The 13,073-nt window shown below is 45.4% G+C and overlaps 1 protein-coding gene across 1 annotated transcript in view; it reads right to left on the bottom strand.

The window, feature by feature from the left end:
* The window catches only part of nr4a3 (nuclear receptor subfamily 4, group A, member 3), a 21,527-nt gene that overhangs the window by 5,727 nt on the left and 2,727 nt on the right, over positions 1 to 13,073 (bottom strand). Inside the window, exons 3-6 of the mRNA XM_035671815.1 lie at positions 9,983 to 10,821; positions 5,257 to 5,386; positions 4,379 to 4,542; positions 4,074 to 4,273 (exon numbers count right to left, since the gene is read on the bottom strand). Coding sequence (XP_035527708.1) covers positions 4,074 to 4,273; positions 4,379 to 4,542; positions 5,257 to 5,386; positions 9,983 to 10,821 — 1,333 coding nt within the window. The remainder of the gene's footprint in view (positions 1 to 4,073; positions 4,274 to 4,378; positions 4,543 to 5,256; positions 5,387 to 9,982; positions 10,822 to 13,073) is intronic.

Here is a 13,073-nt window from a genome sequence, read left to right as displayed (position 1 = left end):
GTGTTTGTGTGTGTGTGTTTGTTGCGTTTTCGTCATGCAACAGAGATCCCTAGCAGGAATCGAAGCGTGGATGTTGTGGTTCTGCCCCGTAACCATTAAGCATCATCCATCATTTGCAGCTTTATTAAGGAAAATGTTTAAAATTCCTCCTGACGCTGGGCAATCAACGACTGTGACGCAGTGAATAACTTCTCTTGTCTCTGTCCTAGGTGCCATGTCGATGTGGTTCCATTGGCTGCTGAGATCCTCCAGGAGATCTCTGGCTCCTAAAAGCTTTTCATTTTCAACGCTGAAGCACACCAGCACCATTTCACCATTTTCAGAACTTTACTTAAGATGGTAGCCTGCTTTTTAGACCGTCTGTCTTCAGGTAAACTTTTGAATAATCAGAGAGAGGATTGTTCTTTCAAAATATTGTCAGTTTTGGAATAAAATGTCTTATTTATTTGTTAAGTCTTGTGGTTCATTATTAGAAATTGGATGTTTAGTAAACATCCTTGTATGTAAATATAATATGTATGTATGACAGTTGGGGGACCCAGTATTGAAGAGCTGCTGAGACATGAGTGTATCTTGCTGTGTGGTATAAGAGCTCTCAGTCAGTGCAGCCCTCTACGTGACTCTCATCACATTTGCAAATTGGATCAATGACGGTAATAAATATTGCTGTGTCACTAAAATAATTTGACAGCTCAATCAAAACATCCATCCAGTGTCCATCAGACAGCAGAGGATTACAGCATGAAAGTTAATTCAGGCTGTCACAGCGCTGGCCTCTGGGTTTGTCTAGACACTTCCAGTCCGCATTAATGGTGGAACATTAGCTCATTAGATCACGAGTCATATGTGTCTGTAATGTGACAAACTCATTTCTACTTTGCCTGATGGTGAGTGTAGCTATGAGAAACATACTGCTCCACTACTGCCAGCTTTTCTCTTCCTTAATACCATCACACACTGAAATGTGTCTCTTTATCAGGACTTATGATGCCACACAAATGAAGAAGTTGTGCGAGCAGGGACCAGTGCCGTGAGCACAGTTTAAGACTGAGGTAAATCTCCACCACTGGCATGGAAATCACAAACGGTGCGTCTTTAAGTAAGTTAGGTCTTAGCATGTGTATTTAAGTCTGTGTGTTGATCTGGTATCTCCCATTAGATTACCAGCTGTACAAATTAGACACTGTCACATAAAATACCGTAATATACCATTACAGGGGTGTCTGCATGGAAACAGGTGTTGACGTGGGTCTTGTTGGAAAGGTTGTGATTAGTCCTGGGAAATGCCCTCTAACCCCCCGCAGCCTCCTCCATCCAACATGTCCTCTGAAAAAAACAAAACAAAATCCTGGACATGGTCACCACTTGCAGGCTTTTAGTTCTTCTCTCCAGGTTCTCATTTTATATGCTAATCTTACTAATCTCACTAAAGCTGCAGTAAACACAGCTGGCACTGATCAGTTGTGTAATATCATCCACCAAGTTATACTAACTGCAGTTTGACACATTCAAGAGGAAGAGGAGTGAACTGAACTGGCGTCCTGCCAAACTGCATGGCCTCTGCAGGAGGATGTGGACTTTCACAGTCAGAGCGTCACTTTTTCTCACCTCGCTACTTAGCTGTCATTTGATGTGTGAAACCGTGTCACACCTGTGTTGTGGTGGTCATTAAGTGTTTTACTGAGAAGATTCCCTTATCCATTGTTATCAGGTGGACTGGTTACTAATAAGACTACAACTAAATACTACATATGTATGTGGAAACATTCATTTTCATCTGACCTGATGTTAGTTATACATGCAACCAATGTGACGCCATTGTAACCATAATAGAATTGCTACCATATCCCATAGTCCGTGTTTATTTACCACAGAAAGTGCAACTTGTGTCCTCCTGGACTGAAGGTGTTGGTGAAATGAAACTTTGAGGCATCCAGGTGAAATGACAGTCCATTTTATTGTTTCAGAACACAGCAGGCTACAGCAACCAGCTCCTCCCACTACCCCACCCCCTTAGTAACAGCAGACCAATAAGAGCCCTCCTCCACCCCTGTCCTTCCACAGCCACACCCATCCAGCTAGGTCAGCTACACCCCCTTTGGAACAGCAGAGACACATCAGTGTCCACCTTTAAAGCAAGAAAATAGCTTGATATTTGGACCATGATTTCCAATTCATGTTTTTTTTATACAAAAGCTACACAATGTTACACTTGATCATCAGAATACAATTCAACTGATTAACTTTAGTGTTTGGACACCATTTAAAATGTGATCAGATTCTTTACTTTGATGGAGCATTACCACTAAAAAACTCAACACTACCAGAGACTTAAAATACAAGGGACTGCAAAAACAAGAGATGAGTATCATAATTCAGAATAATGAAAAAGCAAGCTAGAATCAGTTTGTACCATTACAGACTTGAGGAAAACAGAATAAAAAAGTAAAACAACCAAAGGTAAAAATGAAAATCAAAATACATAAAAAGGGTTTTTCAAAATAAATTGTTGAGATCAAAATCCATGTGTCATGTCAGGATTTAAAGTCAGCCCTCCGTCAGGCTGAGAGACCAGAACAGAACCGCACTTAAATCTATTTTGTCCCAATGGAGTTCCCATAGACAGGAAACTCTGCTTGCTGTTGTTGAGTCGTCTTCAGGCACTTTCTGAAACCCCGCCTCCTCCATATGGGCGAATCACGATGCAGGTTCATCCAGATCACATGATACAGCTGCAGAGGGAGCAGAGAGGGAAAAGAGACAGGACACAGGCGTTGGTTAAGACCACACACACAGATCACACACAGATCACACACAGAAACACACACACACACACACACACTCACAAACATACAGACATACGCTTGCGCAGGGGTCTGCAAGGCATCTGAGTTCAACACAGGGTCAATGCAGGGCTGCGTCAACAATGAGATGGGAGCGTGGACCGCATCCTTTGCTCTCAGGGAAGACGGACAAAGTAAGACAGTGCCGTGTTTGTGTGTGTTTTCCTCTGTGCCGTGGGAGTTTGGCTGATGGGAAGATGAGCAGTGTGTGTGAGCATGTGTGTTTGATAGAGGCCCCTATGAGTCCACCGTTCAGTGTGAGTCAGAGTCCCAGCCTGATCCCCCTCCTGCTGGGACTGTGATGCCACCACTGAATCCTCTACCCACCCTGCACCTGGACCTACACTGGGAGGAGGAGAGAAAGTTGGGATTCTACATCATCAGTGTGCGTGAGTGTCTGTGTGTGTGACTGTGTGTGTGTGTGTGTGTGTGTGTGTGACTGTGTTGGTTTTCTGCCCTAGACGACAGCGCAGACAAAAGGATGAGCTTGTAGCCTGAACCCCCCCTCCCTCCTCCCCATAAATTTAACCAGCCACATGCCTTACGAGAGCAGACCGGTAACCCAGGGCAATTCTGAGGCAAAGATTGGCAGGGGCAGTCATAATGGCACCACAGGTATCCACGAGCAAGGCACACACAGGCTCACACACACACACACATCACTGGACCATGAGGTAAAAGAAGTCGATTCCATTTTTATTTCAGTCAGCTGAATTGAATATGCATTTCTTTCCATAATAGCCCCTTCCAGTTCCTCAGCTGACTAGCTTTTAGATGGAATTGATCCTGTCAATTCACAGTTCACAATGTTAGCACAGTTTTAGCCCGCAGAACACACACAGAGCTCTCTGTGCGTCAGATATCAGACGAGTGCAGCGGAACTCTGTGGGTGTAGCTGCTGTCATAGCTACAGACTCCATTCATAATTCGGTTCATATGGCGATTACTCAGCTCCACTCCTCCTACTCTGGAGACACACCAACACAGCAGCACAAAGCTTTGCCAGCACAGTTACACACTGTACTGTAATGGTAAAGTATATTAACTGCTTGTTGTTCCTAACACAATGTGCGATGCCAAATGAAGTAAAAGTTGCTGATAAAGTCGTAGGTGTGTGCTTCTAGATGTGCGCATAAGGATGGAAACTTGTGTCCTAGTTTAAAAAAGTGAAACTAAATGTGTTAGAGTTTGTTCTGGTACAAAACAGCATCAGCATCTCCCCTTTCTTACCTGTGAGCCAGTCGCAGGACAAACAGCTCCAGGAAGGCGGAGTCTATGAGCAGGTTCTGATCCTCGCGCTGAAGCTCGGAGAACCCGGGAAGCCGGTCAGCCCAGCATCGCGTGGTCTCCATCGAGATGGTGAGCAGCCTGTAGAAGAGCTGGATGTGCTCAGCATCTGAGATGGAGGAGGGAGGGTCGGCGGCACTGAACTGCAGAGAGAGATGGAGAGTAACGACTGAATGAGCTTCTGAACAACCCATATTTCTCATTAAACACATTGAACCGAAATGGAAAAGTGGGCTGTTGAGGCGTACCTGGCTGTAGTCGAGGTCACGGGGCGTGCAGTGGGAATAAGCCCTGAGCAGAGCGGAGAGCAGGCTGAGGGGTGGAGAAGGAGGAGACGCTTCCGTCTGCAGGGGGCTCTTTGGTTTGGAAGGCAGACGGCCTCGGCGCCCCTTCAAGCTATCAGTACGTACCACTGCGAACCAGAGAAAGAGAGAAGACAACCGGCGCTAATGAAGAGGTTGTTCAGTTCAGTCTGCTAATATTTACGCAGCACGCACAAAGAACTTCTATTCTCTAACTGATTGCTATCAATATTTTATAGCGGCAGAGTTAGAACTGAAAGGATGCTGACAGGAGCTCTCCAGCATTCCCACAATCCCTACACAAGACGCCACTAACCAGCAGATGGCAGTGGAGCTGTTCTACAGGCTGCAGACATGAGTTGGAGAGGTGTATGTGCTGTGTAGGTTTGTTTGTCTATCTGTGAGTGTGTGTGTGTGTGTGAGACAGTTGAGAAACATCAGGGAGATGAGGGCAGAATGAGGGCCACAATACACACCGGTGAAACTATAGTCAGCTATATCAGACAGTGATGGCACAAACTGGAGAGATGGAAAGTGTCTCTTTTTGTGTGTATTTCAAAGCTTTAAAGGGTGATAGGTACTAATTGGTGTTGTGTACTCTCTACTTTCTTCCTCCACCAGAGAGAGGACAAGGTCCTGCTCCCTGGATGTGTGTGATGCTGCCACAGGTCAGGTCATTACCGCTCTATTAAGCCCTGATTGCAGAGACAATCTTTATTATCATGGACTGGAGGTCCTATCTGTGTTCTCCACCATCCTGGTGTGTGTGTGCTCGCCTTCTCCTTCAGTAACTTTCCAGGTGTGTGGTCACTTGTTTCTCTTACCTTCTTTCACCATGCCAACACTCAGACACTTCTGGAAGCGACAGTACTGGCAGCGGTTGCGTCTCCTCTTGTCCACAGGACAGTTCTTACTGGCCAGACACACATACTTGGCGTTTTTCTGCACGGTGCGCTGCGGAGAGAAGAAACAGGCATTCCGATAATCAGCCTCCAAACACAATTAACCACCTAATATTTGATTTGTTTAATTCAATTTCTGTTTTTTTTCCTTCCCCGTCAAAGAATGAAAGCAGAAGCTCGCAGGTCAGATTTTAATTACGCGCTGAAAGGCGGCAGTGACATCAGTATAACTAGATAAAATTAATTTCCCAACAAGCCTCGCCTGCAGGAGGGACAATTTTATTAGCGCCCGAGCTGACAATGGGGACCGAGCGCGTGCCGTGCCGAGGCGGGTCCCGCGAGACAGTAGGGGGGACAGCGGCCGCGAGAGCTGCTGATCAGATTGTTTGTGAAGCTCGCGGGTCAGCTCGTGGCTCCTCCGGGGCCTCGCGCATTGCGCCTCTCTCAATGGGCCCCGCGGGAGCTGTTTTCTCCTCGGCTGGCTCGCGCGATTATTACTGACCTTATTAAAATGAAATCAGAAACGGGCCACGTGGGGGCCGGTCCCGCTCCCCCGCGTGGATTAAAGACAATAACAACAGAGATAGCGGTGGATGCTTACGCGCTCTCGTGCCCGCGCGCCGCCAATGGACCAATCATAAAGTCAACTGTTCATGAAAACTTCCCTGAGAGAGTTAGACGTGCTTTTACATCACAATCAGACGCTGGCAGCAGTTTTCTTCGTGTATTACGGTGCAGTGTGAGAATGCAGGATAAGCCCGTTTAAAGTAAGCAGTTAGGTAATTATTTTTAATTTAAACAAACCACAGAGCTATACTGTCAGTTCCTGTGTAACTCTGCGGTCCCGATGTGGACCCCTGAGGAATGATGTCGAACTTTAAAGGCGTCTTTGACAGAAGGATTTAAACTCTTGGGCAAGCCTTTGCCTGGGCATGCATTGTAAATGCAAATTTACAAAAAAACACAAACTAGAAGTTACTATTATCCTATGATCAAAGTGTTTGTATTTTACACGTTATCAAGCTGTGACTCCAGTAGTCCACTCAGGCTAGACAGCACCGACTGTAAATTAAACTATCGGAACACATGGAAAGTGTCGCGGCTTCTCCTCTTCTTTAACGCCTCTAAAACACATCAAAACAAATAAATCCAATTAGGAGCCCCTCGCGCCACACATGCCCGTGCCCCCGGGAGACCAATAACACACCAATTATTCCTTATGCTCCGGCGCGAGTGCGGAACCAGCGCGTAATGGGCGCCAGCGCCGGATGAGAGTCGTTGCCATGGCACCGCAGATCGCTGTGAATGTCTCCCTGTCATCTCTTCAATGGTCAGTGACCCGTGAGAGCGGGGATAAGTTAGTTATGGTCATTAATGTTGGTTGAGGGAAAATAGCATCCGTTTAGTGGGAGTCCGAAGCTTCAGGAGAGGCTGGGTGACGCACAGCATTTATTTACACCTCTACAACTCTGCACCAAGCACAACGTTTGGAGACATCTTCACACTCTCTCAGCAAAATCAAATGCACGCAGCTGAGTTCTGTCAACTTTTTTGTGTGGAGAGGGATTTGGATTTTAAGAATAACTGAAACTCTTGTGTATAAGACAGAAGAAGCTCACTGGGGTTCAGGTGAGAGTGATGTAAGTTGAATTGACTCTGGAGGCTAGTGAGGAGGAAGTTCTTCCCCTCAGTGACCCCGGGGCCTAATTTATAAGATAGCTGGTTCCAATAAAAGCCTTAGTTTGAAATGATCAATTAAGGTTCTGATAAATTAAACTCTCACGAGTGAGTTCTGGCCTGTCTCTTGCTGTCTCCTGTCTCTCTCCACTGCTGTGTGTGTGTGTGTGTGTGTGTGTGTGTGTTGGGACTCTTGTGACTTAGCTTTCTAATAAGCAGCGTGGAGCATGACTGGCGTCTCAGTAGAGACACTACATTATCAGAGCTAATACTGTGTAACTAACTAGTCTCTGATACTCATCAATGGGTTGTCTCCATATGTGTGCAGGTGAACACACACACACACAGATTAAATTATCTCAATATGATTATCAAATCTGTAGATACTTTTTGTGCTCTGTACATGTCCATTTAAGCCAGCCTTTAAGTGTTTGTGTATGAGCGTGTGTAAGAGTAGTTCCAGCTCTAATTAATCTCAGCTGTCTTGTAATTTCACTATGAAGGCACAAAATTAAAAATTTCCTCTGTATCAGAAGTTGAATTTTTAAGGTGGCAGTATAGGAAAGGACTTAATTCAAATAAAAAAAAACATTCAGTTAAACCTCGAGTCAGAATTGAGGACGAAGCGCATTCACAACTGAACAGAAGCTTGCACGTTGTGGGTGTTGTGTGTGTGTGTGTGGGGGGGCTGTATGGAGGCATGCAGAGACAGATTCTTGACATGTAACATGTGCTAATAACCTTGGTTTAAATTAAAAAGCCTTTAGGGGCTTTGTTCCCCCATCTCCTCCCTATGTGTCCTCTATCTCCTCCTTTCTGAATAAAACAAACTTAGACCTCTCTGTCACTGCAAGGGTAGTTTGTAGTAGAAAAAACGAGTGTGTATAAATAGTTTTCTTTATGGAAATTACTTGACCTAACTTTTATAACCTGCTACGTTATGCACATATACACAGATATGTCTCTGAGTGTTTATCTGGCTGCATTTTTTCCTGAATGAAAGAAATGATCAACTTATATGTGTCATATGTGCATTTAAGTGATAATGTCATGCGCATGTTACCATCCAGCTTGTGTATTTCACTACTAGACTGCCACTTCCCAACCTTTCTATGACTTCCGTGCTGTGCAAGCAATGGAAAATAAAAAACGTGTCCAATGAATGAACTGTGTATTTTCACTGATAAAAGCCCAGCTAAAGTAACTCACTGGGTAGGACAGTGGATGCATAAAAAGAGGTCAGGTTTTCATGTTGTGTTTTTGTTTCTAGCATAATGTTTGTATTATACTAACAGCTGAGATCCACTTTTTAATTCTAAAAATTCAAATTCTGAATAGGTTAACTAAATTAATGGAAACCAGTGAATGGACTACATTATTCAGCCCAAATAATAAACACAGGAAAAGGAACAACTTGTTTAAGAGCTGAAATTAATTCACCGTGAAAATGTGTTTCAAATTGCACTAATGAAATAACAATAATTTACAGCAAGCCTCTGCTATGGTTTAATGTGTAATAACTATTCAGAGGTAATTAAATATAATCAGGAAAATATTTTAGGGGACAATAAAACCATCAGGATAATGGAGGTAATGTGCCTGATAATATGAGAAAGAGCAGGTGTGTGAAAGGTATGTTTCAGGTTTTTTGCCGCTGCAATCTGGACTCAGCTTGTAACAAACTGCGAGATATCTGCATGCTACTGTAGGAATATGTGGTCGTGTGCATACGTTGTGTGTGCATGGCTGCATCGCATGTGTGTGTAAAGGAAACATAGTGAGGTTTGACAGGCTGTGTGGCTGCTGAGCGCCGCAGCGAGCAGAAAGCCCCGCGGCCTGCTGCCACCAGACGCCGCTTTCATTAATTACTAAATAAAAACAAATTGTGAAACTAATTGAAAAGAAGGATAATTCATTTCCACCTACCAGAGGCATTATTCAATTACCTCTGTGTTTGCACCCTCCTTCTTGCTGTCTCTTAATTTCGCTCTCTTGTCTCATGCAACCAATAGAATGCTTAACAAGTGTGCTGGAAAACGTTAGGATTCAAAATCTGTGCACAGAAATGACGTCAGTGTCGGTGAGTGTGAGTTAACTGAAATTTGAATGAAGTATTGTACCACACACACGTGTCAGAGAAGTTTGTTGTTATGCCTATATTGTGTTTTATGACTCGCACAAGGAAAATTAAAAATCTATCTATCTATGATGACTAAAATCTCTCTCTCTTCCACGTCTCTTGGTGACGTTAAACTATGAGTTGTGTGTGTGAGCACGTGTGCGGGTTGAGGAGTGTTAGTTTGAATCATTTGGTGGACCAAATCTGACTCATATCGTCCTAAGTATTATGTCAGTGAATTGAGTTTTGTGGCCACTGATTCACTACAACACGCTGAAACTTTGGTTCCAACAATTCCTTTTGCAGCAGACCCATACTGCACTTTATTTCTGAGGGGCTGAGCATCAACCATGGAGGGCAATTTTCCCTGTTAGTCTGAGCGAGAATGTGTTTTTATCATCCTGTTCTCTCACGTAACACAAGCAATCACACGCACACACTCACTCACACAGACCATGCATACACACACTTTGCCCACTTGGTTGCTGGGAGAGACGACCCCTGTGGGTGTGTTGTGTTTTCATAATGACTCTAAAGACGATTTAGAGAGCGCAGAGAAGGATGTAGAGTGGGAGCGAGGCAAATGCAAGAAAATTGTTTCAAATGAAATACGTCTTTCGGTTTGGCTGCGAGCTCGCAGATACTGGGTGATATTTTAAGGTGGTATGTCAGTTATGAATGTGAATGTGTGCATCTGGTGGTGGGACTGAAGGCACTGATTAAAGAACAAGAGGGGTGGGTCCAGTCATATTTAAAACGCATAGAAGTAAAGTTACTACCAAAAGAGAAGAGGCATCGTAGCAGTTCTGATGCCCCTTTATTGGACTCTTATTATCTTTGAAGGGTATTTACCTTGAAGAAGCCCTTGCAGCCCTCACAAGTGCGTACGCCGTAGTGCTGGCAGGCCGCATTGTCCCCACACACTGCACAGGTGCCCTCTCCTTGGGGGCCACGTGGGGGAGGCGAGGGCAGGCTGTCTCCTAGTAGGGGGCCACAGGGCCCAAGAGCCAGGGAGCGGAAAGCGAGACTGCTGCCCCCGGCGCCGCGGTGCAGCTGGTACATGGGCTGCTCCAGGGGTGGACCGTGGTGATGGGAGACCGAGGACGAGGAGGAGGAGGAAGAGGAAGAAGTGCGAACCAGTCCTCCACCCAGACTTTCGTAACCGCCGACGCTGCCTCCACTGTGGGGCGGCGAGTGCTGGTAGAAGTGCTGAAAGCGCGGAGACTTGAGGGGGCCCGCATCCAAGCTGGAGCCCAGAGAGTGGGGGTGTGACGGAGGGGCCAGCGGGTGGTCCTCCCACAAGAAGGAGGTGCCAGGCTGGGGCGGCAGTGATGGGGTGGTGGGAGTGGAGGGGGGAGACTGTTTAAAGTACATGGTGGAGGAGGACATGGCCTCCAGTGGTGGAGCAGTCGGGTAGCTCTCCTCCTCCTTTTTGATGGTGGGCCTGTGCGGAGGCATTTGGTAGAGGCAGGAGGACTTGGGCTCGTAGCTCCCCTCCACAAAGACGTTAAAGCTGGGGAGGGAGGTGGTGGCGGCGGCGGCAGAGATCTCACCACCTCCCAGGTCGAGCTTGGTGTAGTCAGGGGTCATGAGGTCAGAGCTGTAGCTGTCGCCCTGGTAACTGAAGGACTGGCCAGAGTAGGCTGAGCCTGGAGGGGCGGGCCCGTACTGAGCCTGCACACAGGGCATGTCTGCCAGGGAAACAGAACACACATGTAGGTTAGAGCTGCGTGGCACACCAGACCACATGTATTCCAGAAACGTTTCATTCAAAAAGCATTTTTATGGTGTTAGTAGAGTACAGCTGCACGGCAACAATCATTAGTCAGTGAGGAAAGTTTAATGACATTATTAGTTAAACACGGATTTTAACAGAAAAGCAGAACTTTGCCCACAGAAGCACAGTACAGGATCGACCCCATGGTAAATCTACAGGATACAGGCAGACTTTGCTGGAGGCACATGCACACAAGGGTAGTGCTAAACAGGGTCAACAATTAAACAATGAATGACTAAAAATTTCTGCACAGCTCTATTGGAACAGGCAGTTTTTTTTTCAGCTCATGAGGTGTCAGAGATTTTGCAGTGTTATAAAGGTTTTTGAATGCACCTTTCAAGGAATATGAAAAACTTTGAATGTTTCCATTTGGTGCCATTTGCTCAATTTCCTGCTTTAACACTTCTCGCACTTCGCTGAAAAAGGAGAAACATTTGGAGCACACACACACACACACAACCTCTAGACCCCACCGATTCTCCCACAGTTAGTTCAGTTTAGCGCAATTCTGAGGCAAAGCAGTCAAAGCAAAAGATCCACTTCACTCTACATACATACTGAAATGCTGAAGTATCTGTCAGGAGTGTGTGTGTGTGTGTGTGTGTGTGTGTGTGTGGGTGTACTCTGGTTAGTCAGATGGCAAAGCAGATGAGATAACATTAAATAATAATGGAACCCCATGGTGGTGCTGGATGCTTGCTGCACAACCTATATACACACACACACACACAGACAGACACAGATATTTCCTCTAACTGCTGCAGACGCCAGTCGGTATGTCTTGAGTTTTCCCCTTGATTTAATTCTCTCACAGTCACAGCAGCAGGCCACCACCTCATCATCTGTGCTTGTGGACTATATGGTCTCCTCTTATCAAACCCCCTTACGTAATACACTCCACCTGCGTTTGCGTGCGTGCTCCTGAGCGTGCACGTGGGTGTGTGTGTGTGTGTGTGTGCGCGGGCTAATCAGTCATGAGTGTCAGCGCAGCCAGGGTTTTGTGGTGTTTGCTCGTCGATCCCGAGCAGGGGAACTGTCAACACAGCGCTGCTCCCACTGACGCCCAGCATGCGCGAGCTCTGCCGTAATCGCCCCCGTTCCTCGCGCGTCATGTTTGTCTAGTCAAATACGGGACACATCAGTCCTGCTGTTGTTAAGGCACTCACAAATACCTCCATCCCGAACGGACTCACTCAGGCTCGGACAGGGATTTGCAGGCTAATTCCCTGTTGTGTTGGGTTTATTCTAAGGGATCACTTTTTCAACAAAATAAAAGTGCTGAAACTTCATAAAATCGTTCTTCCCTTTTTATACTAACTAATACTAAAAGGCTACTCATAATAGTGCATTTTTAAAACAGCCTTACAACATTTAGTTTGCAGTCATCTACTGTATGCCTAATAGACTACATGAATGTCAGTCATGGCGGAAGCAGCCAGAGTGACACATTGATTTGAGCCGCTCTAACACAATTAAATTATACCTGAGGGGCAGCGAGCGGTTCGGCTGTGGGGGCTCGAAAGACAAAAGGCTGACTCAAAGCGTTAATTAAGAAAAAGAAAAAAATTATGAGGCTAGGCTACACAAACTTTATTTATTTATTCCATATTTTACATTTATTTAATATTCATGGGTCTTTTTGTTGTAACCAATAAATAAAAGGTTAAAAGAGGTGTGACCTCTCAGACTGGACCTGGTGGGGGAAATTATAATAAATCCAACAATTCATTTTAAAACCACTGTTTTCTTGGGTAGCATCAAAGTGTGAAATTATTTTCTCAAAATTCACTGTTAAGTATATCAGACACAGCAGACCTACAGTGTGTCTCAATGGGAATATCAAGCTGCAACATTTTTTTTAAATTGAGGATATGAGTCAAGCTGTAGGCCTACGTCTGCTTGACGTCATGAATTTTTTTTTTCTTCTTCTACAAGTGACCAGCTCCACAACCCACGTGGAAAAACACACATGCAGCGTTATGGGCGTCATGGGGCTTTTCTGGGCTATACCTAAAGACTGATTAGGCATCAGAGGAAGAAGAGAGAGGCACAGAGGAAGAAAAAAAAAAAGAACCATGAGAGGAGGAGAGTTCAGTGGTGAACTTAGTGGCTCTCTCTGTTGTGTCAGTAGGTCAAGCCTCAGATGAGTGTTGTGTGTGTGTGTGT

This window comes from Morone saxatilis, unplaced genomic scaffold (genome assembly GCF_004916995.1).
Source record: "Morone saxatilis isolate NCDOM2014 unplaced genomic scaffold, NCSU_SB_2.0 Contig24, whole genome shotgun sequence".
Classification (NCBI taxonomy): domain Eukaryota; kingdom Metazoa; phylum Chordata; class Actinopteri; family Moronidae; genus Morone; species Morone saxatilis.
This window is presented reverse-complemented; position numbering and strand designations above follow the sequence as displayed.